Genomic DNA, 23,901 nt, shown 5'->3' with positions numbered 1-23,901 from the left:
TTAGACTGAATAGCTTCTCTGAGGACTCTCACTCTAAGAAAAGATTGAACAAACAAGAAACAGCTGTCTACAATATTCATTCTCCCTAGTTTAGGGTTTGTCCTTCCTTTGCTTCCCAGGAAAACAGAAATTGTGCTTTAATGTCCATTAGAAGAATCATTCTCTGTGGGGCTAGTACAAACACGACTCATATTTTCTGGATGACTCTTTTTGCTTTTCCTGTAAAAGGGAGCCCGCCTGGCCCATCCCTCCCTTGAGAAAGGAGTAGTGCAGTTACTGCATTGCTCTGGTCTCTCTCCATGTAACTCATGACAGTGTTTAATAAAGAACAGGAAAGCTATGAAATCATTTTGAGACCTGTTATAACCATATGTACTGGTTCTTTTTCATGACAATTTGAACACATGCCCTTTGAAGTAAAGATTTCAATGAAATTTTTAGAATGAAAAGCTCCTGGCATCCTATGTCTGATATAGTTACTCCTTTGGTTCAGACTTGGACTTGCTTCTTTATTATAATCTTCCAAAATAAACAATGTAATAAATCTTCATTGTTTCAAGAGTAACCTCAGGCTTTGCCAGGAAAAAAATTTAGATTGACTATTGTAAAACTTTCTCTCTACCACTAGTTTTTTTGTTTTTTGTTTTTTGTTTTTTTTTTCTATTTATTCATGCCAACTTTGGTTAGAATCTAATGTAGTGGAGATGTACACACTTTAGAGTCAGGCTGTCGAGATTCAAATTCTGGCCCTACTAGGGCTGTTACCTAGGACATAGTACTCTCTCATGTCTCCCTTTCTTTATCCATAAAAATAGAAGCTCCTTCAGATGGCTGCTGTAAGTATTAAATGAGATAATAAATATAAAGCTCTATGAACAGCAACAGGCACAAAAATCACAATAAACGCTAACTACTATTATTACTCTAATCTTTTTCTTCTGCTTTATTTTCCACAATCCAGATTTTCTTCAGATCAGGTAATCAGTGGATGAGCAAATAGTTGGGAAACACCTGCTGAGGAACAGATACTGTAAGGGTGGCAAAATAATAATAATAAAATAATAATAATAATAATACAGAAGCATTGATTTGGAAAGTGTATAATTCTCTTAGCTTGACACCATAAAGCACATAAAACAATAAGAAATAATAAATCATGGTAAACCATTATGGGCTAAATTGCATGGTTCAAAATATGTATTGTACGTGCTCAGAAAAGGAAACATCAGTAAAGACGGTTTCATTGACATTGTTGGAACTGGAATTGATCTTAGGGACAAGTAATATTGAAGTGGGTAAAGGGGAAAGAAGAATGCATTCCAGGTAGAAAACAAGATGGAAAATGACACAGATGAAGGACCTATATGCTCTTGAAAAAGTAAAGACCCTAGCCTGCCTGACTTCATTTTATCCTCATTTAACTTTTTCAGATGAGTAAGAAAATTAAGCTCAATATTTAAATTGAATAAGACAGAAGTGAAGAGATCTGAGTCCCACAGCAAACACCACTTGTGACTGGAATAGCATATCCCCATCTTTTATGTTCCATTCTATAAACCAGACTAGTTCCATTTCATTATCTTCATTCTTGAACAACTAAGAAAATGTCTTACCCTGCAGCTAACTAATACAAGATTGTCTTTGTACAAGTCAGGTAGGTAGGCTATGGTTTTTAATAATCTCCTATAGAACGTTCTGAAGCTTATCACAATGATGCCTGACATTGTTTCCCAAAGCAAGAGCTTCCATAGCTCCTGGGAATTGTTTATAGAAAAGCCACGGTAAGAAACGTCTGGTTGCTGCAACCATCTGTTAGGAAGAGTTTTTCAAAATCCAATAGATTCTTCTGTATATCTTTAAAGTTCTGCAGTCAGATTAAAGAACTGAAAGAAGTGTTTTATATTGAGAGCATTTTCTTTTGCCTAGGAAGATTTTACTTTTGAATACTGCTTTTCCAAATCTACTTTTTTGAAATAGAAATGAATTATAGCATGAACAGCAGAATGTAAAAATCAGGATTATTATCTTATGTTATTACATACCTATTTGAAGAATTTACATTTAATTTGACTTTATTTAAATGTCTACAGGTGGTCCTACTGGTTCATGGAGAATTGAGAATAGAGGTAAAGTATGAAAAAGTTTTTTGCAATTAAAATAACAGTTTCATTAAAAAATTAAAATTGTGTTCAGGAAAAATAAAGATTTAATGTTTTAAATTATTTAATAATTTCATTGTGAAAATAAATTAAAATTTTAGCAACCCAATAATATTTAAATACCGGTAATATATAAATGTTATTAATATATTTTATTTCAGACATTGTTTCTTCTTATCTAAAACAAATCAACAGATTTTAATTAAATAGGTCCTATGTGCCCAGAATAGTTAGATATTTTAGAAAACATAAAAAAAATTTAAAATATGATGAAATGCTATATTAAAAATCATACAGCTTATAACTATTTTATTTATTTAATGTTTCTTCTTTGTTTAACAAAATGTGAGGTAGAACAAATTAGACATCTAACAGTCTCAGAGATTATAAAACATAGGGGTTTCTCGATGTAGATGTATATCGCCGATATTCAAAGCAAAAATGTCCAACAATGTGCTTATTAAAATGGAATTCCTTTTTACATAAGACAAATGGAGAAAATGGGACAGCAGTACAACAAGCCAAAAGGAGATATAAACGTGAATGGGTGAAATTTGCAAAACCCTGCAGAGAAGGAGAAGACAACTCAAAGAGAAATCCAATTGCCACAGTAAGTCATATGAGCAGAGGTAATGTAAGTTTTTAGAATAAAGGTATTAAATGTAAATTAAAATAATTGAGCAATTCTAATTAGCAAAATGCAGGCTGGGGAGTCCACAGAACAAATAACCTGATATCTTCAGCAACATAAAAACAATAATAATAGTAACAATGACAACAATGATAACAGAAAGATAAAGAAAGATGACAGAACTATGGCCCTGGAGTAATAAAAAATAAAGAGACATATGGACCATTTTCAATCGATAAGCCTTTTCAGATCCAGAATGTAACAAATAGAAAAATATATATATGGATAAGACAATTAGGAAAATGATTGGGAGTCAATATTAGATTAACTATATATGCACAATTATTAAAGCTAAGTGATGAAATATACCAGGTTCATTATACTATTCTAACTTTATGTATAATTTGAAATTTTCCACATCAAAAAGCTTAAAAATTATAAAAATAATTCATTTTAATACATATTTTTAACACTTACTATATAATCCCTCTCCTATTTTTCTCTCTAGCTCTCCTTATTTAAACTAAAATAAATGTCATTCTTTTTAATGTTATCTGTTAAGAAAGGAAGCATTCAGAAGTACCCTTGCCAATATTATGTGTCTTTGACTTTTTCTCAACTTTGTTAATATCACCATGGTGGCCACAGTCTGAGCAAATATTCTAAAGCCAAAATGATTAATGTATATTGGTCCATGCTGGTCAACAGAAGCAATAACTGGAATTTATTTCATATTTCTAGTATCTATCAAGGTAAAAAGTAAACAGCACAGTGTCAGAGTGAAAAAAGTGAACAGATGACTTAAAACTATAGAGGTGGAGGAGAGGAGGGGAAGACAAAGGCCTAAGTAATGATCATTTAAACATTTGGGGTATTTTTGGCTGCAGATTACTTCAGATTTCCAAGCAACTCAGAAAATTACCTACCATATTTCTGGAATAGGAATTGATCAGCCCCCTTTTGGAATCTTTGCTGTTGACAGAAATACTGGAGAAATTAACATAACAGCCATAGTGGATCGTGAGGAAACCCCAAGCTTCCAGGTAAGTTTGTGTCTTCAACGTTGGGTACCCTTCTTCCCCTCATGCACCGTGGCTTTAGAAGGTGATATTTATGTACTGATTAATTTAGAGGAGAGATCAGTGCATAAATCAATCTGCCAACAGATAACAATATTAGTCCCTCTACAAAGAGCCTCCATTTATGGTTGTGTCCCTGAAGGCATACACCAGGAGGTGCATGTGTGAGCACTAAACTCCAGCATTCAGCTTGCCAAGAGCTTCACCCTGCCATGTGACAGTATCAGCCTGGAGAAAGGGGCAACTTGCCCAATGGGTTTGCCCAGAGTGGGCATTGTTTCCCACTTTGTCTCTTCTTTGGGGAAATATTTTTCTTCTTTGCACTAAAGTTCTATGCAGACCAGTACAGGACTTATTTCTACAAGTTTTAATAGTATGCAAATTAAGTTTGTAGAGTGATGATTAACATTTTCCCTTTTTTTCTAGATTACATGTCGAGCTTTAAATGCCCAAGGACGAGATGTAGAGAAACCACTTATACTAACGGTCAAAATTTTAGATATCAATGACAACCCTCCAGTATTTTCACAAAGTATATTTATGGGTGAAATTGAAGAAAATAGTCCTTCAAGTAAGTTTTTTTACAGTAGCTATCACTTCTAATTTTTAAAATTTTCAAATACAAGTATCATTATAGTACATCATTTTTAAAAGCTAATTTACTCTCTTAGTTTCATCAGTTTTCCAGAAAAAACTCATTAAAATAACCTGAATCTACTTTCTAATATTTGTAATTGAGCTAATTATTCACTGCCATTGTATTTCTAGGTTGTGGCCCTGTCATCAGGTCGATAGTTTCTTGTTCTATACATACACGTTACATGAGTACCCAGCAGTCACAAAGCTAAAGGCCTCAGGTAGCCTGGATGCATGAGCAGGCCTCTTCTAGATTATAAGGGACAGATGCACACTCATGTTACTTGGATAATTCGAGGAAAAAGGAGAATCATAAAGCCATTATTCAAGGGAAGAAATAAAGACAGAAAATACTCTTAACCCAAACACAGCCAAGGCTTAAAGAAAACTGAAGGATTTTAGGAGAGACACTAAGAGATATTGCAAGTGACATGAAATATTTTTTAAACATACAGATAGTTTTAAGGTCTTAAAGAACAAAGATCCATTTGACATTGTGTTGAATATTTAATGTGGACATAATATCAATTCTTACATATTCTTTAATGAACTTCTGTATTCCTAGACTCGCTGGTGATGATACTAAATGCTACGGATGCAGATGAACCAAACCATATGAACTCTAAAATTGCATTCAAAATCGTCTCTCAGGAACCTGCAGGCATGCCCATGTTCCTCCTAAGCCGACACACTGGGGAAGTCCGTACTTTAACCAGTTCTCTTGATCGAGAGGTAAAGCAAGGCCCTTCGGAGCATTTAATAGTAAAGGATTTGACTTAAGAAAGCCAAGAGAGGGGTCTCCATTTTACCCGAGAATGAAAGGAGAAAGAAAAAGAGGTTCTCAGTACTCAGCTGGGCAACCTAGGGAAATTGTTTGCATTTCAGTGTGATTCCAGCGGGGTGGGATTTGTACCTGAGACCCACGCAATCAGTTGCACCCTAAACAAACAACCATCAGTATACCAGTGAGAGTTAAAGTAAGAGAGTGAAAGGAGTCATTGGCACACACTGTCAAAGACCTAACTGTGACTAATTCCTCAAATGGAGGAAAATGAAATTTCTTAAATGAAGAGAGACATTTCTACCTGGAATTAAGCCTTCTCTGATATCACTTTTTCTCCTGACTTCTTTTAATTTTGCCCCTGCTTCTAGAACACTAAAGAATCTCCTTCTCTCTTTCTCATTATCCTGCCACTACATCACCATACCCCAACCCATCATACTTTGTATTACTTTTATACAAATGATTTTCTGAATAGACTGACAGGAAAACTCTCTAAGTGAGCTTCCCTGAGATAAGCATCCCATTATCATCATTACCCATTCTTGCTCTAAGTGTACTACTTTCTTGCCCTAAGAAGCTCACAAAAGAGAAAATCTGTTCTAGCCCCTTAAAGACTTCTACCCAAACATCCAGAGCCCCACATACCTTCTCTATGATGAACAGAGAACAGTGCACATGATCCAATAAACCATGAACTTGAATGTTTTTATCTCCTGACCCACAGCAAGTAGTTGGCATTCATATTCTTTGCACTAGAGATTAAATGTTTTTCTTTCTTTACTCCAAATTTAGCAAGTTAGCAACTACCGTCTGATTGTGAGTGGTGCAGACAGAGATGGAGAAGGACTATCAGCTCAATGTGAGAGCAGTATTAAAGTGAAAGATGTCAATGATAACTTCCCAATGTTCAAAGAGTCCCAGGTACGACTTTCGCTCCTTGAAGAATAGTTTTTACATATGTTCTATGATATACTTTGCCATCTTAATTCAGTATCTGCCTGCTTGCAACAAGGTAACTGGCAAAGAGGCAATACATAATTTGAGAATTAATGATTAATACTATTCAGAAGAAATGTAATCCCTTTAGATAAAACCTAACATTGAGTCTGAAATTCTGCTTCTCTCCCTTTTAGTATTCAACACGTATTGAGGAAAATACTTTAAGTTCTGAGTTGCTTCGATTTCAAGTAATAGATTTGGATGAAGAGTTCACAGATAATTGGCTTGCAGTATATTTTTTTACCTCTGGAAATGAAGGAAATTGGTTTGAAATCCAAACTGATTCCAGAACTAATGAAGGCATCCTGAAGGTAGTTAAGGTAAGGTCTAATTTTCCTTCATTGGCAAAAATATTCTATATTGGCCAAAACTATCATTTCTACAAATAAACTTTATGCATTTAATAATAATATCACGTCTTTAAAGAAAAAAAAAAACTTAGAAAGTGCATAAAAGTAAACAGAATTTGTAAACACACACACACACATAGCCCCGTGACCTAAGGACAGTCTTTTTTTTAACATGGTGATTTATTTCCTTTCAAGGAAATATATTCTGTATTAAACACAAAAATACCAATAAACATATATTTATAGATGTGCCTGCTTTAAGCACAAGAAAGTAAAACACATTTCTTGACTTACTCATTCACTATCTACAACTGAAGTTAGGAAGAGATACAAATACATGGAACTGTGGCTTATGAATTTGTCAACTTGTTTTAAATGGATTAGTAACAGTTATCAAGGGAGGAAAAAGGTAACTTTTTCTAGAAAATGAGAAAGTATAAATAAATCTGCAAGACGAAGAATAAATAATTAAGTAAAACTTCCACTAAACATGTTTGGCTCAGGAGACAACACTCACACACATACACACATACACACACACACGCAAGCACGCACGTATGCACGTGTGACCACCACAACCAACAACAAGAACAACAGGAATAATGTAAGGATATTTCTTCCTGGATATTGTATACACTAGAAAAAATAACCACTATTTTGGTACATACCTTGACACAGGACATTAGACTACATGGGAACTTGTTTTTTTAATTCCTTGAGTCTAGTAGAGTAACAGACCTGTAATGTTCCCTTAACAAGGAGATTGCTGGAATCCTGGATCGCTGCAAGTCGTGAAAGCAGTTCTTATTACTCTGCTTTTCAGGAAGTAGGCTACAGCTATGCTAAGTTACAGGGGTTTCGTCATAAACTTTCAGTAGTAACTGAGAATGAGAGATAGTCTATCTCCTGTATTAGCGTCATCCAGTCTCCCAAATTAGAAACCTGGGCCTTATCCTTTAATCATGGCATTTCCTCACGACATACAGTCAGTCATCAAATTCTGCCCTAGAAATTGCCCTTAAAATCTGTCCCTGCTCTTCCTTCTTATGGCCTGTCTTCTAGCCTGGTCTTGCCTCCTTCCCACTGCATGACTGTGACCCCCCTGGTAGGTGTCCCTACCTTGTTTTTATGTCCCTTTGTTTTCCTACTGTCATCAGTCCACTAGCATGTTTTTCTTAAAACCAATTTGGACCAGTTACTCTCTCCTTTAAAACCTTCCCTTGTTCTCCACTGGCTATAAAAGTAGCCCTCAACCATGACTGCCTATCTGAATCACTTATGACTTTTCCTAGCTAGTGGGAGTATGAGAACTATTGGTTCAGTTGGTCTGTGAGAAGCTCCAGCAGAGGTTCTTAAAGGCTCCTCAGGAGACTCTACTAGGCAGCCAGGGTTGTTGACCGCCTGCTGGACCTTAAGACGAGGTTCGCCCTCCCAGAACTGTATACAAGGTCTCTCATCACCTGCAGCCAGCCCGTTCCCTACCACCTTCGGTAACTCTGGGCACTGGCACCTGTTTTCACCTCTGCCTGCGTAACTCCTTCTCATCCTTAAACGCTCAGCTCACATGAAAACCTCTCAGCAACCTTTCCTAACACTTTCAAAAAGTATTCACTTGCTTTCACGCATAGACTCTGTAATCTCTGTTGTCACTTGCCCCTTGTATTATAATTACCTGTTTACATATCTTCCTCTTTCTCTACACTAGGAAATGCTTGAGCCCACAGAACCAGTCACTGCAAAGCTAAAACTCAAATCTAGATCTCCCACTTTAAGTATTTTCAGTGATATACAAGTGTAACCAAAAGGAGCATTTTCTTATCTCATCACCCTCCAAAAATTTAACAGTGAATAGAAAAGGCTATCCTGGGATTCCTCAGGCCTTGGTTTGGGCCACCTCAGAGGACGAACAAATAGTTCCCCTGTAAGACCATCTGAAAATAGTTCTACAAAAAATTGATGGGCCATCCACTCACTGTTTTTCAAAGGCATCTTTGCCAACCGAGGCAAGATAGTTTGCCTTTGTTTGCCACCTAGGAATTTTTAAAGTCAGAAAAGACAATGCACATGAGTTCAATGACTATTCCATGAATGGCCAGAGCTGCCATTTATAAGAATGTATTATGGGTCTTAATTTGTTCAGTCCTCACAACAATCTGATGAGGTAAGGGTTTTTGTTTTTTTTTTTCCAAAATTGGAAAGTTGAGGATCAGAGATATTAAATATTGTGCCCTGAGTCATACAGATATTGAGTAGCAGGACCAGGATTCAAACACATGCTACCATAGCAAATTTGGAATTCTTACCACTGCCACCACACAGCCTACAGAAACTATAATAGTATTTTGCTAGTCTACAAAGAAGTACCCTGCTTTGTAAGCTATCAGTTACCAAACTGAGGTCTTATGAGTTAAGAATTCTAAAGGTTTCTCTATCTCAACATTACAATGATTTCTGAAACTATTATGCTATTTCTGTTTCTATTTATAGAAATAAAAGGATTCATTTATAGCCTGTAACATAGAGTTCTCTTTTCCTCTTCTGGATTTACCAGATCATATTATTGTAACACTTCTTTTCTTCTAATTTTATTTTTACTCTAGGCTCTAGATTATGAACAACTACAAAGTGTGCAATTTAGTATTGCTGTCAAAAACAAAGCTGAATTTCACCAGTCAGTTATCTCTCAATATCGAGTCCATTCGACCCCTGTCACTATTCAAGTTATAAATGTGCAAGAAGGAATTGCATTCCGTCCTGCTTCCAAGACATTTACTGTCGAGAAAGGCATAAGTAGTAAAAAATTAGTCAATTACATCCTGGGAACATATCAAGCTATTGATGAAGACACTGGCAAAGCTGCCTCAAATGTCAGGTAAGACTATTTTAATAACATCTTATTATTCCTTGATGTTATTTTAAGCTATGAATTATTACAAAATAATATCTAAAATCTAAACTACTATATGCCAATAACACAAAGAGATACAACAGTAGCCAACTCAAGGAACTGGATAACTCAAAAAGAGATACGTAGCTAAATCATTAGAAGATACTGTACTATGAGCGAAGATAACATAAACTTAAAGTGGAAACTAAAAGAAAAATGCTTTAGCCTGTCCAAAGAGATCAGGAAAAAGTTCCTGGAAACTTTCAACTTGAGTCTTAAAGAGTTAGAAGTTCATCAGAAAACCATGGTGCAGTAAGATAGAACAGTACATACAGAGACATACATACCTAAACCCTAAAAGCACCATGCAAAGTGGTTGCTGTAGTATTAAGAGCAAGGACACAGTTATTTTATTACACAGAGCACAAAATTGAAAAACCGCGCTAATACATACTTAAGAATGATAAAATACTGCTTGTCCATGCTAACATGTTAATTTTATGCTGCATTTTTAAAAAAGCATATTTCAATGTCTTATATTAAATTTAAAATGAGTCATTTTCATTAAATAGATAATCATTCCATATTTGAAAAAAAAATCTATTATTTTTTTCTATTATACAACAGATATGTCATGGGACGTAATGATGGTGGTTTGCTAATTATTGATTCCAAAACTGCTCAAATCAGATTTGTCAAAAACATGGATCGGGATTCTACTATTATAGTTAACAAGACAATCACAGCTGAGGTCCTGGCCATAGATGGTAAGAAAAATATTTCAATCATTTATAGAGAAATTTTACTCCAAATGGCATTTCCTTATGAATAGATGATTACCATTACTTAACAAATTACTTTTGTCACTAGATAAAGTTAATTATCTCAGGGGCCTTGGGTCTCAAGTCTGAGGCAGCTAAATCTAGGAGAAGACTGATTACTCCATCTCAGTGGCGTTTGTAGCACCAGTGAATTCTGTGTTCTGTCCCCGTGGTTTGCTGTGGTTGGGACAGAAATTTTTAGACTCATTGGAATTTCTGGGTTTGAGAAGGATGAATAAAGATTGACACCAAAAGCCTATCAAGTAAGCTTATCTCAAATGTGAGGTGCCTTTGTGAGTTACTTAAAAAATGAGTTATCTATAGAGACCTCGTGTGCATACATTATTGAACAAGAAAATATTCTGGGATGTTTTAAAAATACTAATTGAGTGTGTATGTTTCTCCAAGTATAAAATTAATTTATGTTCAAGGCAATAAACAAACATAAAAATAAAACAAAAGAATAAACACCAAAAATCATATTATCTAGAGAAAACAGCAAAAAAGCATGAAAGGAAAAAAAGAGAAATGACTCAATCCTACCATTGAAAAAATTGATTTTATTGTTTTTGCTTGTTAACATATTTAAATTGTTCTTAAATAAACTTTTATATCTTGGGTAACAAAAATAAATCATTGCTTATTCCATATACTTTGGCTCTAGCTATAGAAGCAAAAATCTTTCACACAGTGCTGGGCATTTAAGAAAACATGATTTTTATGTTGATTTTATTTATAGTCAGCAAATTCAACACCTGATAGATCTCAATTCTAAGCATATTAAATTAATAGCCAGTGCTATGAATTAGAGACATCGGCCAAGTTAATAAAGTTAAATTTGCTTTTTACAAGATGTGGAAATCAGAGGATATTTTTCTTGTAAGAATAACAAACATACTCTCTCATGAGAAGATATACTAACATGGCTGAGAGACATTTAAAAAGTTAATTTTTTGGACAACTTGTTCTGTATATTTCTTTAACGCTAAATGTTATTCTTACAGAAAACACAGGTAAAACATCTACAGGCACCGTATATGTTAAAGTTCCTGGTTTTAATGAAAATTGTCCAACGACTGTCCTCGAAAAGGAAGTAATTTGCAGCTCATTGCCTTCTGTGGTCGTCTCAGCTAGAGTACAGGACAATGATAAATACACTGGCCCCTACACATTTTCACTGGAGGAGCAACCTCAAAAATTGCCAGCTGTGTGGAGTATCACAACACTCAATGGTGAGTAATAGTAAAGTTGCAACCATAAATGAAAGTTGCTGCTTCTTTGTATTTCCAGAAAGCTAAGAGAGCTCATCTGAGAGCAAATCCTTTCCAAGGGCAATTGAAAAAATTCTTTGCAATGAAGATGCAGTCTTAACCTCATGAATGTCTTCTCTCTTCAGAAGAGGAAAGAAATGATATGATATAATGTTAGCACTATTCAATAATTTATGTTTTTCCTGTGGACTCCAATTTTTATATTTTTATGTTTTTAATATATTATTTCTACCTCCAGAGGACATCAACAAAAGATTAAAGTCAGGCATCTATTTTATGGCAAAGCTGTTTAGATTTCTAAATACATAAACTCTTCTTAACAGAAATAAAGGACTACTGGAAGGCTTAGCCTGCTCATTGGAAGTACCACTTAGTCTGTCACTAGTCAGGAATCTTGAGGGCATGGGATATTGAAATTTGTAAAGCCATTAGTCAGTGGGAAAGAGCTAGTTCATCCTTTCATTTATCTGACCCTTTATCATGCTAATTTTACATATCTCATGTTTTTCAGGAGCCTTATAGAAACAGCCATTAGATTTATTAAGTATCTTCTCCCATTCTAAATTTTATAGTGGTCGTTAAGCTTTGTAAATAAACTCACTTTTCTCTAATTATTTTGTTTTCTCTTTTGTCTGAACCAGTCTTGCTTTTTTTATAAATGTGCTCTGTGATGCCTCAGTCATGGGTTTCCAACATTGCTAAAGTCACCAAAAGGATCTTGTTCTCTGTGGCCTTTTTCCTGGGGCCATACTGAGCATGGTGAAAGCATCTAGCTCCAAATTATTCATTTGGCTCCAAATGCGCTTACCAGACACAAGATCAATGAAAAGGCTGCAAAAGAAACATCAGAGAGAGGCAGGACCTGGCATTAGACACACCTGCTCGGGCGAGGCTGGGCAAGACAATCGTGATTGGACTGGGTGGACCAGACATAATGTCAAGGGCATGGCAGAGTAGGAATGATTCAAGTAGCACCTCCCTGCAGCAACCGAGAGCTGCTGCTGGAGCCCACTTACAAAGGAACATAACAATGAAGAATGGAGAATGATTAATGCTCATGAGTCAGACAGACAACAAGGCCTTTACCATAGGGAATCCTATAACCAGCATTAAGCTCATGAGATCAAGACTGACAGGAGTAGTTGAGGTAGCAGCAACCAAAGCAGAAACTCAGTCTTGGTAAGCCAGGGACAAAAACATGGAGTTAGGCAAAAGGGATACATTCAGAGGGCCACACAAGAGTCCAGGGGTTGGTGCAGACATACAGGAGAGTGGTTAAGTCCCAGAAGAGGAATGCCTGGGATTTAAATGATGCTTTCCTCCCCTCCTCTTTGCGAGGAAATTTAGGATAGGACTGAGTTTTCACAGGGGAGAATATTGGGCCCATTTGGGGCGGATAAAAGGGCAAGAAGGAAATACAGTCCAATTTACCCAAATGAATCCCTTATAGCCCTCATAACTGCTCAAATCTCACCCTAATACTTGCATCGCTATTTGTAACAGTGATGTCTATGGTCACTCTGGTTCTGTTAATAAAAATAAGTAGTTTTAAGAGCACAAGACGCCTATCCTACTGTTGATTTGCATGATTGTTTCTCTACAGCCACCTCTGCACTCCTAACAGCCCAGCAGCAGGTATCTCCTGGAGAGTACAAAGTCTCCCTCATACTTAAAGACAGCGAAGAGCGGCTGTGCGAGACACCGGAGAGTTTGACTCTCACGGTCTGTCAGTGCGACTACAGGGACACCTGTACCCCCACAAACCCCAACCGTTTCACAGAGCAGTCATCTGTGAGGCTGGGGCCTGCTGCCATCGGCCTGATACTCCTTGGTCTTTTGCTATTGCTGTGTGAGTATGCCAAAGCTTCTTTCTGTTTTTCACAGATGGCAGCGTTTGCAAAGGGCTTTACTCTGCACGGGCAGTGTATTTCTGAAATGTAGAAAAAAACGTTCCCTGAACATTTTATAGGCAAAACTGGGGAGAAATGGCATTTTCAGGAAGAATCTGAAATGTTTAAAGTTAACATGTCACTTGCTGACCACCTATATTCGCAATAAAACAAAACAGGTTATTTATGTTAGTCATAACATATAATCATAAATGTTAGACATAAGCATAACACATAGCAAGTCATAAATATTAGACATTTAGAAAACAGCACAAGAGAATCAAAAGGGAAAAATAAAGCATAAACACACTCTATATACTGCCAGTAATATTCATGGTCAAAATAATGTCTTTATCCATGAGTGTGACACTTTCTAGACTGTCTTCTCCATATTCAAGTCTCAGGAGATTCTGAAATAAAAAGAGAACCTTGGCCAAATGGGTTTAGGGAAAATATATAAGATATCATAGGCTTTGAGCTTTACAATGCACAGTAATATATCGTAGGCTCTGCAATGTTATTGCTTAATCCAGAACTTCCTCAAAATAGCTTAACCATCTGAATATACACACCGTTTAACGCTTTCACACTTAATATGATTAAGCTTACTGAACACATTTAGGGAAACTACACACATGTATTATTTTTCAATAAGAGTAAAATTTATTTCATTCAAAAGATTTCTAAAAAGTTGCATTTAAATCAAAATCTTGTGAATCAAATAGTATTTTGAATGTAACAGGTCTCTTTTTAAAAGAACTTGGTGGCAAACTCTTGTATAAATAAGAGAAATCCTTGATAAATTCACAATCACTTCTTTAAATTATTATAAAACCATAGACTTTTAAAATTAAAATGATTTTTCATGGTGATCAAATCCACTTCAAGCCATTCATTTAAATTTTAATTTATGAAATATTTTTAAACCTCAAAGAAGTACAGAAAATTACATGACAGGCACAAATATAACCATAATTCAGAATTCACAGGTATTATTATTTGCATACATATAACCATATAATATATAACTATCACTCAGACTTAACAGATATTAATATTTGCCATATTTTCTCAGATCTCTTTTTTTAAAAAGAAGTAAATTGCTATACATACATCTAGTGGCCTCCTCCTCCTACACATGTCATATATTCTTCCTCTTTCCCAAAAAGTGTTTACTATTAGACGTTATGGTGCATCATTTTGTTTAACAGCTGAAATTGACATCCACGTTTTCAGTTTTTCAATATCATATTAGTCAATTTCGACAAAAGGTTTTTCAAGTATATATTATTAGTCTTGATGCTAGCTTTCCAGCTGAAACAGGAACTTAATTCTGATTTTCGTGCAGTCCACAGATTTATGCATGTCTAACTATAGAGGAAAAAAAATATGCCATGATAAAGCTATAATAGAAGTGAATACAAAAAAATATTGTGGAAGCTTTGCAGACTAGGGAAATCACCAATTGGAGTCTTGGGAAATGAGTAGGATACAGTAAGTACAAAAAGAAGGAAAAGCGCTTGCAAAGAAGGATAGCAGGAGCCAAAGCCAAAAAAGGCGTAGCATGTTTTAGGAATCACACAGCCTTGGGAGGCTAATTGTTTGGGACAAAGAAGATGAAACTAGAGAGTGCTTTGGGACAAATTTGAAAGGACTTACATACACATGCTATGGTGCTTATACTTTAAGCTCTGAGGAAGGAGAGTGGCTGAAAGTATTTGAAAAAAAGACTAGCATGATCATATTTGTATTTTAGAAAGGTAACACTGGCAGCAGTGAACTGAAAGTTAGGAGGGAAAAAAGACTTAGGAGGTTATTGTATTAGTTCAGAAGAGATGGTGGAGGCCAGATTCAGAGTCATGGACATGAAGCTAGAAAGGAAAGGTTAGGTGTGCGAGGCATTACAAGGGTACATGGAGAGGACTTGGAGACTAACGGATGGAAGGAGTGGATAAGAAGTTCAAATGAACCATTTAATTCAGTTGTTGCTGAAACCACGGAATGAAATTGAAAATATGAGAAGAAGCGCAGATATACAGGGTGGCAATGATGAGTTTGATTTTGAAATGCTAAACTTTGGGGCGTGGCTATGTCCTGCAGGCCATTGTACCTTAGGGCTTGTGGCTCAGGATGGCAGTCAGAGAAAACATACTATTATTCTCACAATCACATTTGCTTCATGTGATCCTATCACTTGCAAAATATCATGTTTTGAATTTTGTACAGAACATACATTTTTCAGTCTGTAGAAATATGCTTTGAAAAACTTTCTCTGGATACATATGTAAAAACCAAATACATATAGCACATATAGTGCTAAAAAGATTTCTAAAAGACTATTCTGCCCACCTGAAAATACCAACCATACAAGTAAACATTCATCACCCTTCAAAACCATTTTGTCAATTCACAGTATTCAATCTTTCCTACACATGTAATAAAGTCATACAGTTGAGAATGACAATAAATAGAAAGCCTTTAGAAGTTTCATTTACATGCACATTATATTCAATTTTGAGAAAATATATTAATTACATCCAACCTATTTATATACTTGGCCTAATTTTTTTCATTTTCATATGTATATGAAATGTATATGTATATATGATTGACCTAATTTGCTTAACTGATGTAGCCCATCCAAACAATACTAGCAAATTTCAGTGCTAACTACTGTCCTTTACCTATACTAATTCATTTAATCCTCACAACAATCTATGATGTAGATACTCTTTATTCTCCCATTCTTTGGATGAGTTAATGAAGGCAAGAAAAGATGACATAACGCCCCACTGGTGAGTGGTGGAGCCAAAATTCCAACCCTGGAAATCTGACTCCAGAGGCTGTGATCTTAAATCACTCACTAGGCACTAAGCTGTCTCTAAGTGAACAGAGTTCAAATAGTTTCAGTGGCCTTGGCAGGTCGGAGGAGGGAGAGTGGAGTCACTGACTACTTAACGTAGGAAGAACTTTTTTTCATTTGCATGAGAATGATATTAATCTTTATTGCCAAGAGGTGCCTGATAGGCACTGAAAGAATGATTATTACCTTGTCTGGAAAGCCCCTCTACGCTAGGGATTCTTAAATTACAATTAAGAGTACACCGATATTAGATTATCACTCTATTTGCTGAGGGAGTTTGCTGGTTAATTGTTGTTTACTAAGAGAGTCTTAAAGACCAGATTACTAAAACATTACCATGCCCACCTAAAATCTTGACCATCCAGATGTGTTTTCACCTGACGTAACAGACATAGCCTCAACATGTACAAATAAATGCAATGAATATAAAAAATATATATAAAAAAAAGGATCGAGGAACTAAACAACCACCTTTATCATTCATCAAACTGTGCTTATTTTAAGACCATTTACATCACAAGGATGATCCGATCGGTCTCCTTCAGCTTCATAATCATATGAAATTTCAGTATGCTTAATCCACCAAAATTTATTTTGTAGAAACTAATTTTGCTTTCCATTAGGTTTTCCATAAGTATTAAAAATGTGTTTTCTTGTAACGTTTCTGACAATTGTCATGTCAATCATTTTTGAGTAATTCAAATGTTTTGATGTTTTCTTTTATACTAGTGGCCCCCCTTCTGCTGCTAACTTGTGACTGCGGGACAGGTCCTGCGGGAGGAGTGGCAGGTGGATTTATCCCAGTTTCTGACGGTTCAGAAGGAACAATGCATCAGTGGGGAATTGAAGGAGCCCAACCTGAAGACAAGGTGAGGATCCAGTCTGTAAAACATTTATTTTGATTAGATAGAGCAAGATTCTATTTATATTCAGATAGGAAAAGGGGTAATGGGACATAAAAATGAGAGACTCCTTGATCCTCAAGGACCCTTTTGAGCCAGTGTTGAAATGAATGGGGCCTTTTAAGATCTTAGTTCTTCAGATGTCAAATAATAAAAATGGTTACTCCTGCAAGAATTTGGATTTCTTGTAATGTCACCATTTGCAAAGGGCACATTTCACCTATATTTCCATGAAATCTGGTTCCTTATTTAATGCATTTATTTTTGAACAGGGTTTGCAGGAAATCACAAATATTTGTGCGCCACTTATAACTTCCAGTGGAGCTGATTTCGTGGAAAATTCTGGTAAGGGAACATCGAATTTATTTTTGAAAGCAATAGTGAGTTAAATAAGAAATATTAAAAAACAAAAAGTGCTCTAAATTATTTTCTTAATAATTTACATAGATGTGTACATGCTGGGAGATGATACTACTGAAATAGAGTTTTAATGCAATGGTCTGTTAGTATATTAGTCAATCCTATGATCTACCTCTGGCTTCAATAAGTTCATTTGCCCCTTGATGTCACTGTTTTTAATATCTAAAGATTTGTTATACTTTTTTCAAACTGTAGTAAACTGAAGTATATCTCTCAGTTACTAATATTTTAATTAGAAAAGATTTCACACCTATAGGAAAATGTAACAAACACTGTACCCACCACCTTAACACTGGTAATATTTGCAGTTAAAGCCTCATACGTTCACATCCTTGATCTTGTTGCCCTTCTTCCTTCCCCAGAACTAACAGTATCTTTTATGAGTTTAATTACCAATTCTTATTATGGGACAATACCGCTTACGTTGTCATTTAGGTGAAATTATTTCTTTCTTCAGTTTACCAAATGACTATTTTATTCATGCTATCTCAATGCCACAAGTAAGGCATAAACTAGAGGAACAATAAAACCTAATGCCTAATATTAATTTTTTCTTAATTCTGTACTTAGCAATAGGTTGTTTTGAAATATCCAGCCTGCATAATCTGTATGAGGTGTTTCTGAAAATGTAACTGTCTGCCTTTATCAGCTACCCCAATCCTCACCTGCTTCTCCCATTATATTTACATAGCAAAAACTATATTCAGAATGCTCTAGAAAAAAAATAACTTTCCATGAAAGTGTATGTAAAGGTAACAAGCTGAACAGTCATAACTCATTAAATTTTCATTAGGCACCAAGATACAAAATTAGCATCTGGTAATTTGCATGATCACATCGCATGTATTTCCTCTTTGGTTTTCATACTGAGCCAGTACTACAGCTTAATTACGATTTCTTTTTTCCTGAAAACAAGCAAGCATTGCACTAGAAGCTTTCTAATGGCTGTGCCGAATATTCTCTTTACTTTTCCATTTATGGACATTATCACTGAAAATCAATTTACTTTGTATATTTTTTAATTAGTATGTTTTCAGATGTATTTCATCTGCTAATATCCTCTGTTTCACCCTCACATCATCTGTTACTCTCACATAAGAGACTGTGGGGTGTTCTTATCACATCCAGTTATAAAACTGTATTTTCTTCCACTTATGTCCTTTACTTGGTAACTGCTCAAGGATATCAGAGAACAGTAAAAAAGAAAAATCACAGCATGAGTTGTTACAGAATTTTCTCCCCTGTCGTTAGATGTGTGCACAAACACATGTGCCAGAGGAATGGCAGTGGAAGGAGCTTCGGGAATTGAACTGACCACCAAGCTTGGAGCAGCTGCAGCATCTGGAGGAGCTGCAGCATCTGGAGCAGCTGCAGGATTTGGAGCAACCACTGGACTTGGCTTCTGTTCTACAGTACAGTCTGGAACAATGAGAACAAGGCATTCCACCGGAGGAACCCATAAGGACTATAGTGAAGGGGCAATAAACATGAATTTCTTGGACACCTACTTTTCTCAGGTAGTTTGGTGGAAAACTTTGTGGCTTTGTTATCTTATTTACACTAGAGACCTTTTTACTTGACTATATTTCAGTTTTGCAGTTTACTTTTTACAGCTTGCTTAAAACGTAAGAAAAAAATAGGAGTTCTCTGCCAAAATAATACAGATCATCTATGATGCCTGTCCAAATTGGGCTACTGGTAAAAAGGAAGAATGGGTAAATAAACACAAAGTGAGAGAATGTAGCAAGTGGCATCTCGTGCCTCCAAGTGGGATAACAACAGACAGCAAAAACTTTTGCATTTCAGGATCAGCAGCATCTACTTTAGGAATACAAAGCAGTATATTTTGTATTGCCTATACCATGAAGGATGTTGAAACACATGTGCATATATTTTTCTGAGAAAGGGTTATAGTATTCTTCACATTTCATGTCCATAAAGGTTAAAGAACCATTGAATCAATGACCCAAAAATAAAAAGGGGAGAAAGGGATGTGATCAAAGATCAGATGAAGTGTCAGGAAGCGTAGAACCAAAGAGGGACAAGGATGCAAGAACAGAGAGGACTTTGTGGGGCAGGTTTCTCCCCTCCTGGCTGGTGCATCATTAGAACAAACCTCACATATAGTTTTGGTATCAGAATTGGTAAGTGCCAGGATCTGGCCCATGCATGAGCAGATGAAGCCTGACGCTGTGTTTGAGGAGAGACTGGCCAGGAAGGCTTGTTTGGGATGAGGATTCTTGGGATATTCCAAGATGATGTAGGCTCTAGTTATGAGCCAGGCTCCCACAAGAGCTGCAGATTCTAGGCAAAGGCCCCAATGTGGGTGACAGATGTCTCAGACAGTGCACAGTGGGATGCCTGTCCCCTGCCCCAAACACAAAGAAAGACATGCATTAACACAAGCACACACAGGGACCCTCATACTTGGCCCAAGGAGTAACCTCCAGGCTTCGTACACATTTGTTTTGTAGACCTAAATCCATGTAAGCTCCCTCAAAATCAAGAGTTAAAATATAAGCCTAGGCTAGACTCAATTTTGATGGAATGTCAATTACACTATTCTCCAAATAATTTCTGTAACAAGGTTGTTGATGCAAAGAATATGCCTTTATGTCTATGGATTACCTAATTTACAAATTCATGATCAAACCTTGAGTTCTATGAACGGTATTATTTTCTTCAATTGAGTCACTTTTAAGATTCATTTTTTCTATTTTCTTCCACCTTTAGAAAGCATTTGCCTGTGCAGAGGAAGACGATGGCCAGGAAGCAAACGACTGCTTGTTGATCTATGACAACGAAGGACTGGGCGCCCCTGGTTCTCCTGTGGGTTCTCTGGGTTGTTGCAGTTTTATTGCCGATGAGCTGGATGAGAGCTTCTTGGACTCGCTCGGCCCCAAATTTAAAAAACTTGCAGAGATAAGCCTCGAGTGTGATGACAAAGCTAAACAATCTCAGACACTCACCAAAAACGGTGGTTCTGGTGCTGAATTCTGTAGCCATTCAATAGAAATCCAGCAGTCAGAATCTGCTAGGTGCCAGACTTTGCCAGGTAGTCAAGGAGCTACTGCTTTGTCTGCTTCCGGTTCTGTCCTCCAACCAGCCATTCCCATCCCTGACCCTTTGCAGCAGGGTAGCTATTTGGTAACAGAGACTTACTCAGCTTCTGGTTCCCTCGTGCAACCTTCCACTGCAGCCTTTGATCCACTTCTCACACAAAATGTGATAGTGACAGAAAGAGCATTTTGTCCCATTTCCAATGGTTCTGGCAACCTACATGGTCCAACGGAGCTACGAGGGTCACATAAAATGATCTGTACAGAAGATCCTTGTTCCCGTCTGATATGACCACAATGAACTGAAATAACATGCTGGCTGAATACAGATATTTGGACCAAATTATCCAGTATAACATATCAAATTTCACAGTATTGGTCTAATTTGACCCATACTTTGCTACTCTCATGAACTGATCATAATTACAGTTAAAATTATCTAGTTCATACCCCCAAAGTGAATATGTTGTCACTCTTAATTCTCCAATACTATTCAAGTTGTAGTAAATTATGTTTTTCAAACTATCTTACCGTATTCAGTAGGAAAATTTCTTAAAAATTTTAAACTTCTATTTTTGCGGTGCCAATGAAAGGTGTTTATCACTTTAAAACACGATGTACTTATAGTAGGTTAAGCACTGGAGTCAAGAGTTCCAGTTCTTGTCTCTGTCACCTTTTCATATATTATTAATAATGATGTAAGAGTCATGAGGTCTTTGCTAAAGCGTTTTGAGCTACTTGGAAAAAAGGAACTAGTCACAGTTAAGTTTTTTCCATCTTCTTGGTGCTGGGAGACCTTAAGTGTGTCTTTTGCTCAAGCTAAGGGCTATTGGCTTATGCATTAAACTTGCTACATATATATTTCTCATATTCTCACAAGACAATTTTGAAATAGAAATATCACAGAACATTCAGGAAAGTTTAGTATGGTGTAAATAACATTTCATGTTTCTTTAATCACCTTGAAATCATCTATCCAAAGAAAATATTTTACACTGAATTCTTTCCTACAGCTTCTCAGTAACAAATCCTGTGTTAATAGTTTAAAATGCTCCTTATTTTTTTTTCATGTCAGTGGGTAGATATAACTTACCTATGGCATGTAATGATGTTCATCTTTGTGGGAATACAAAACATGGCTTTTGTCACAAGCAAAAGGGCCTCTGATTAGAATAACAGGTGAAATTTGTGAATATGTATTATAAACAGCATTTCGGGTCAAATAGGACCTGAAAAGAGATGATCAGTAACCTCTACTTTTTTAAGCCTGGCTCTTTTTAAATTAAACAGCTACAGCAATTTAATTCTTGAGGGTAACAATGTTAGGTCAGTGAAGGTTTAGAATATATTATTTTATGCCTGTTACCATGACAGTGATGCAGTTCCTCAGCTCATTTCTGGTCATTCAAGATCTTCAGCCTTTAAACCCATAGAGAGCACCCTGCATCCTCACTAACATTACTGTCTTGGCTGAGTCTTCCCATGGTCATTAGCTCTAACTGTATATAAATTCTCCTTTTTTTTTTTTCTATATTCAAGACGTATTTGTTTTTTCCAGATGGAATGTAAAGTAACAAAGTGTTTGCGTTTTAACACAGAAGGGCGCAGTCCTGAGGATACCTGGAAGGAAAGAGACCCCCTAAATGTCTAAACGTCTAGCATTCATCCCTCCTCTCTCAAATGCCATAACTACCAGGAAGGCATGTGCTAGGACAGCCCGAGAAGCATAGGCAGACAGTTCTTGCAAGACAGGACTGCTGCCGCAACCAGGCCTGCAGTGTTGTCTAAGGAGAAGGGAACTTGACCCTATGGAGCAGCCTGCCGGGTTCTAAGGAAGTCCCCCTGCTTTTCACTGGGGCCTCTTCTCTTGCTTCTCAACAGAAGCTTTCTCTGGGATCTAGTGTGCACACAGTTGATCTGTGCTCTGTTTATACATAAGAATTAAATTAATAGTCATAATAATCTTATTCCAAGTTCAAAAGTATATTCGGGATCCTAAAAGTATTTTTATTTTGCCCCATAAATTGAACATATCAGGAATTAGGAATTTTGCTGCAATGTCAAACTGCTGAGGAAACCATGCTATAGTAGTAAATGTTATATAACAGAAAAAACAATTGAAATTAAGCATGTTAGAAACGAAAATGAATCAATCTTGTCTAGGAGGAACTAAAATTGATTTGCCATGTAAAATTAAATTCAAAGCAAAAGTGTACCTGTATTTTTTCAACAAAAATAAAAATTGTTTTAAGCAGAAAATTTTTTTAACTGTCTTTTTACTTGATGTATCATCAATTTTCAACAGTATATATTAAAATTTTAACATCGTGACATTGTTATAATAAAACTGTTTGGCAACAGATTTATGAGTGCTTCCTCAACCATTTAGTAAAAGCTGAACTACTCTCTATAATTAATCTCTATAATTAACAGTTATTAAGAAATATAACATAAGAAAGTGATTACATATATATTTTTTATCAATATATGACATTTTTTTCTAGCTGATACCTATTCTGCATCCTCCCAGGCAGGAAAGAAGTACTTGGAGACTGAAGATCTCCTATTCAGGTGGAGAAGGTGATGGATCAAGTGCTGGATGAGGTTAAGGCAAACTTATTAACTGGATGCTTTAACTCGTTTATTAATTGGTTGGGAATTTAGAATCATCTTTCGGGCAAAAGTTCTCACATTCTATGATGACTCAGAGAGAAAAGTTAAGGTAAAAAGAAGGTAAGGTTTCTCACCCAACATGATGAAAAAATGTACCATGGCTCTGGTGACAGTCATTAGCCATAGCAGTGAGTTTGTTCCCCAGTAAACACCTGTTATTTTTATGTCTTCCTTTAAAGAGATACCACAAAATAAGTTCTTCCAGAACTTCAAATCTTGCTTCTGACTGACCTTCCTCTTTCCTAAATGTGAACTTGGACCTGGGTTACATGGAGCAGAAACTGGATTAGAGTGGATGTTGAGTGAAGAAAAGTGGATGGATGGCTTAACTTGATGTTCCAACTCAATTTCAGGAAAATAAAAGCCAGGTAGGTAAATTCCAAAAATATCACGTTTCTCCTATTTGTAAAAAATTCAAGGAATAAAAATCTTGACTTTCAAAAATCAAGTGTAGTCCATGGCCATGCCACCCTCAGCA

General features: G+C 36.1%; 1 protein-coding gene across 1 annotated transcript in view; it reads left to right on the top strand.

Annotated features, from left to right (window-relative positions):
• The window catches only part of DSG3 (desmoglein 3), a 27,088-nt gene extending 5,717 nt beyond the window's left edge, over positions 1–21,371 (top strand). The window contains exons 2-16 of the mRNA XM_025038674.1: positions 2,091–2,126; positions 2,647–2,769; positions 3,678–3,833; positions 4,296–4,440; positions 5,071–5,237; positions 6,082–6,210; positions 6,423–6,608; positions 9,239–9,510; positions 10,153–10,292; positions 11,351–11,578; positions 13,221–13,466; positions 17,099–17,238; positions 17,553–17,616; positions 18,943–19,208; positions 20,425–21,371. Coding sequence (XP_024894442.1) covers positions 2,091–2,126; positions 2,647–2,769; positions 3,678–3,833; positions 4,296–4,440; positions 5,071–5,237; positions 6,082–6,210; positions 6,423–6,608; positions 9,239–9,510; positions 10,153–10,292; positions 11,351–11,578; positions 13,221–13,466; positions 17,099–17,238; positions 17,553–17,616; positions 18,943–19,208; positions 20,425–21,042 — 2,916 coding nt within the window. The 3' untranslated portion in view covers positions 21,043–21,371. The remainder of the gene's footprint in view (positions 1–2,090; positions 2,127–2,646; positions 2,770–3,677; positions 3,834–4,295; positions 4,441–5,070; positions 5,238–6,081; positions 6,211–6,422; positions 6,609–9,238; positions 9,511–10,152; positions 10,293–11,350; positions 11,579–13,220; positions 13,467–17,098; positions 17,239–17,552; positions 17,617–18,942; positions 19,209–20,424) is intronic.
• Positions 21,372–23,901: the final 2,530 nt, after the last annotated feature.

This window comes from Pteropus alecto, unplaced genomic scaffold (assembly GCF_000325575.1).
Source record: "Pteropus alecto unplaced genomic scaffold, ASM32557v1 scaffold146, whole genome shotgun sequence".
In the NCBI taxonomy this organism is placed as follows: Eukaryota; Metazoa; Chordata; class Mammalia; order Chiroptera; family Pteropodidae; genus Pteropus; species Pteropus alecto.
Note: the sequence above shows the minus strand (reverse complement) of the source record. Positions and strands in the feature narration are given on the sequence as shown.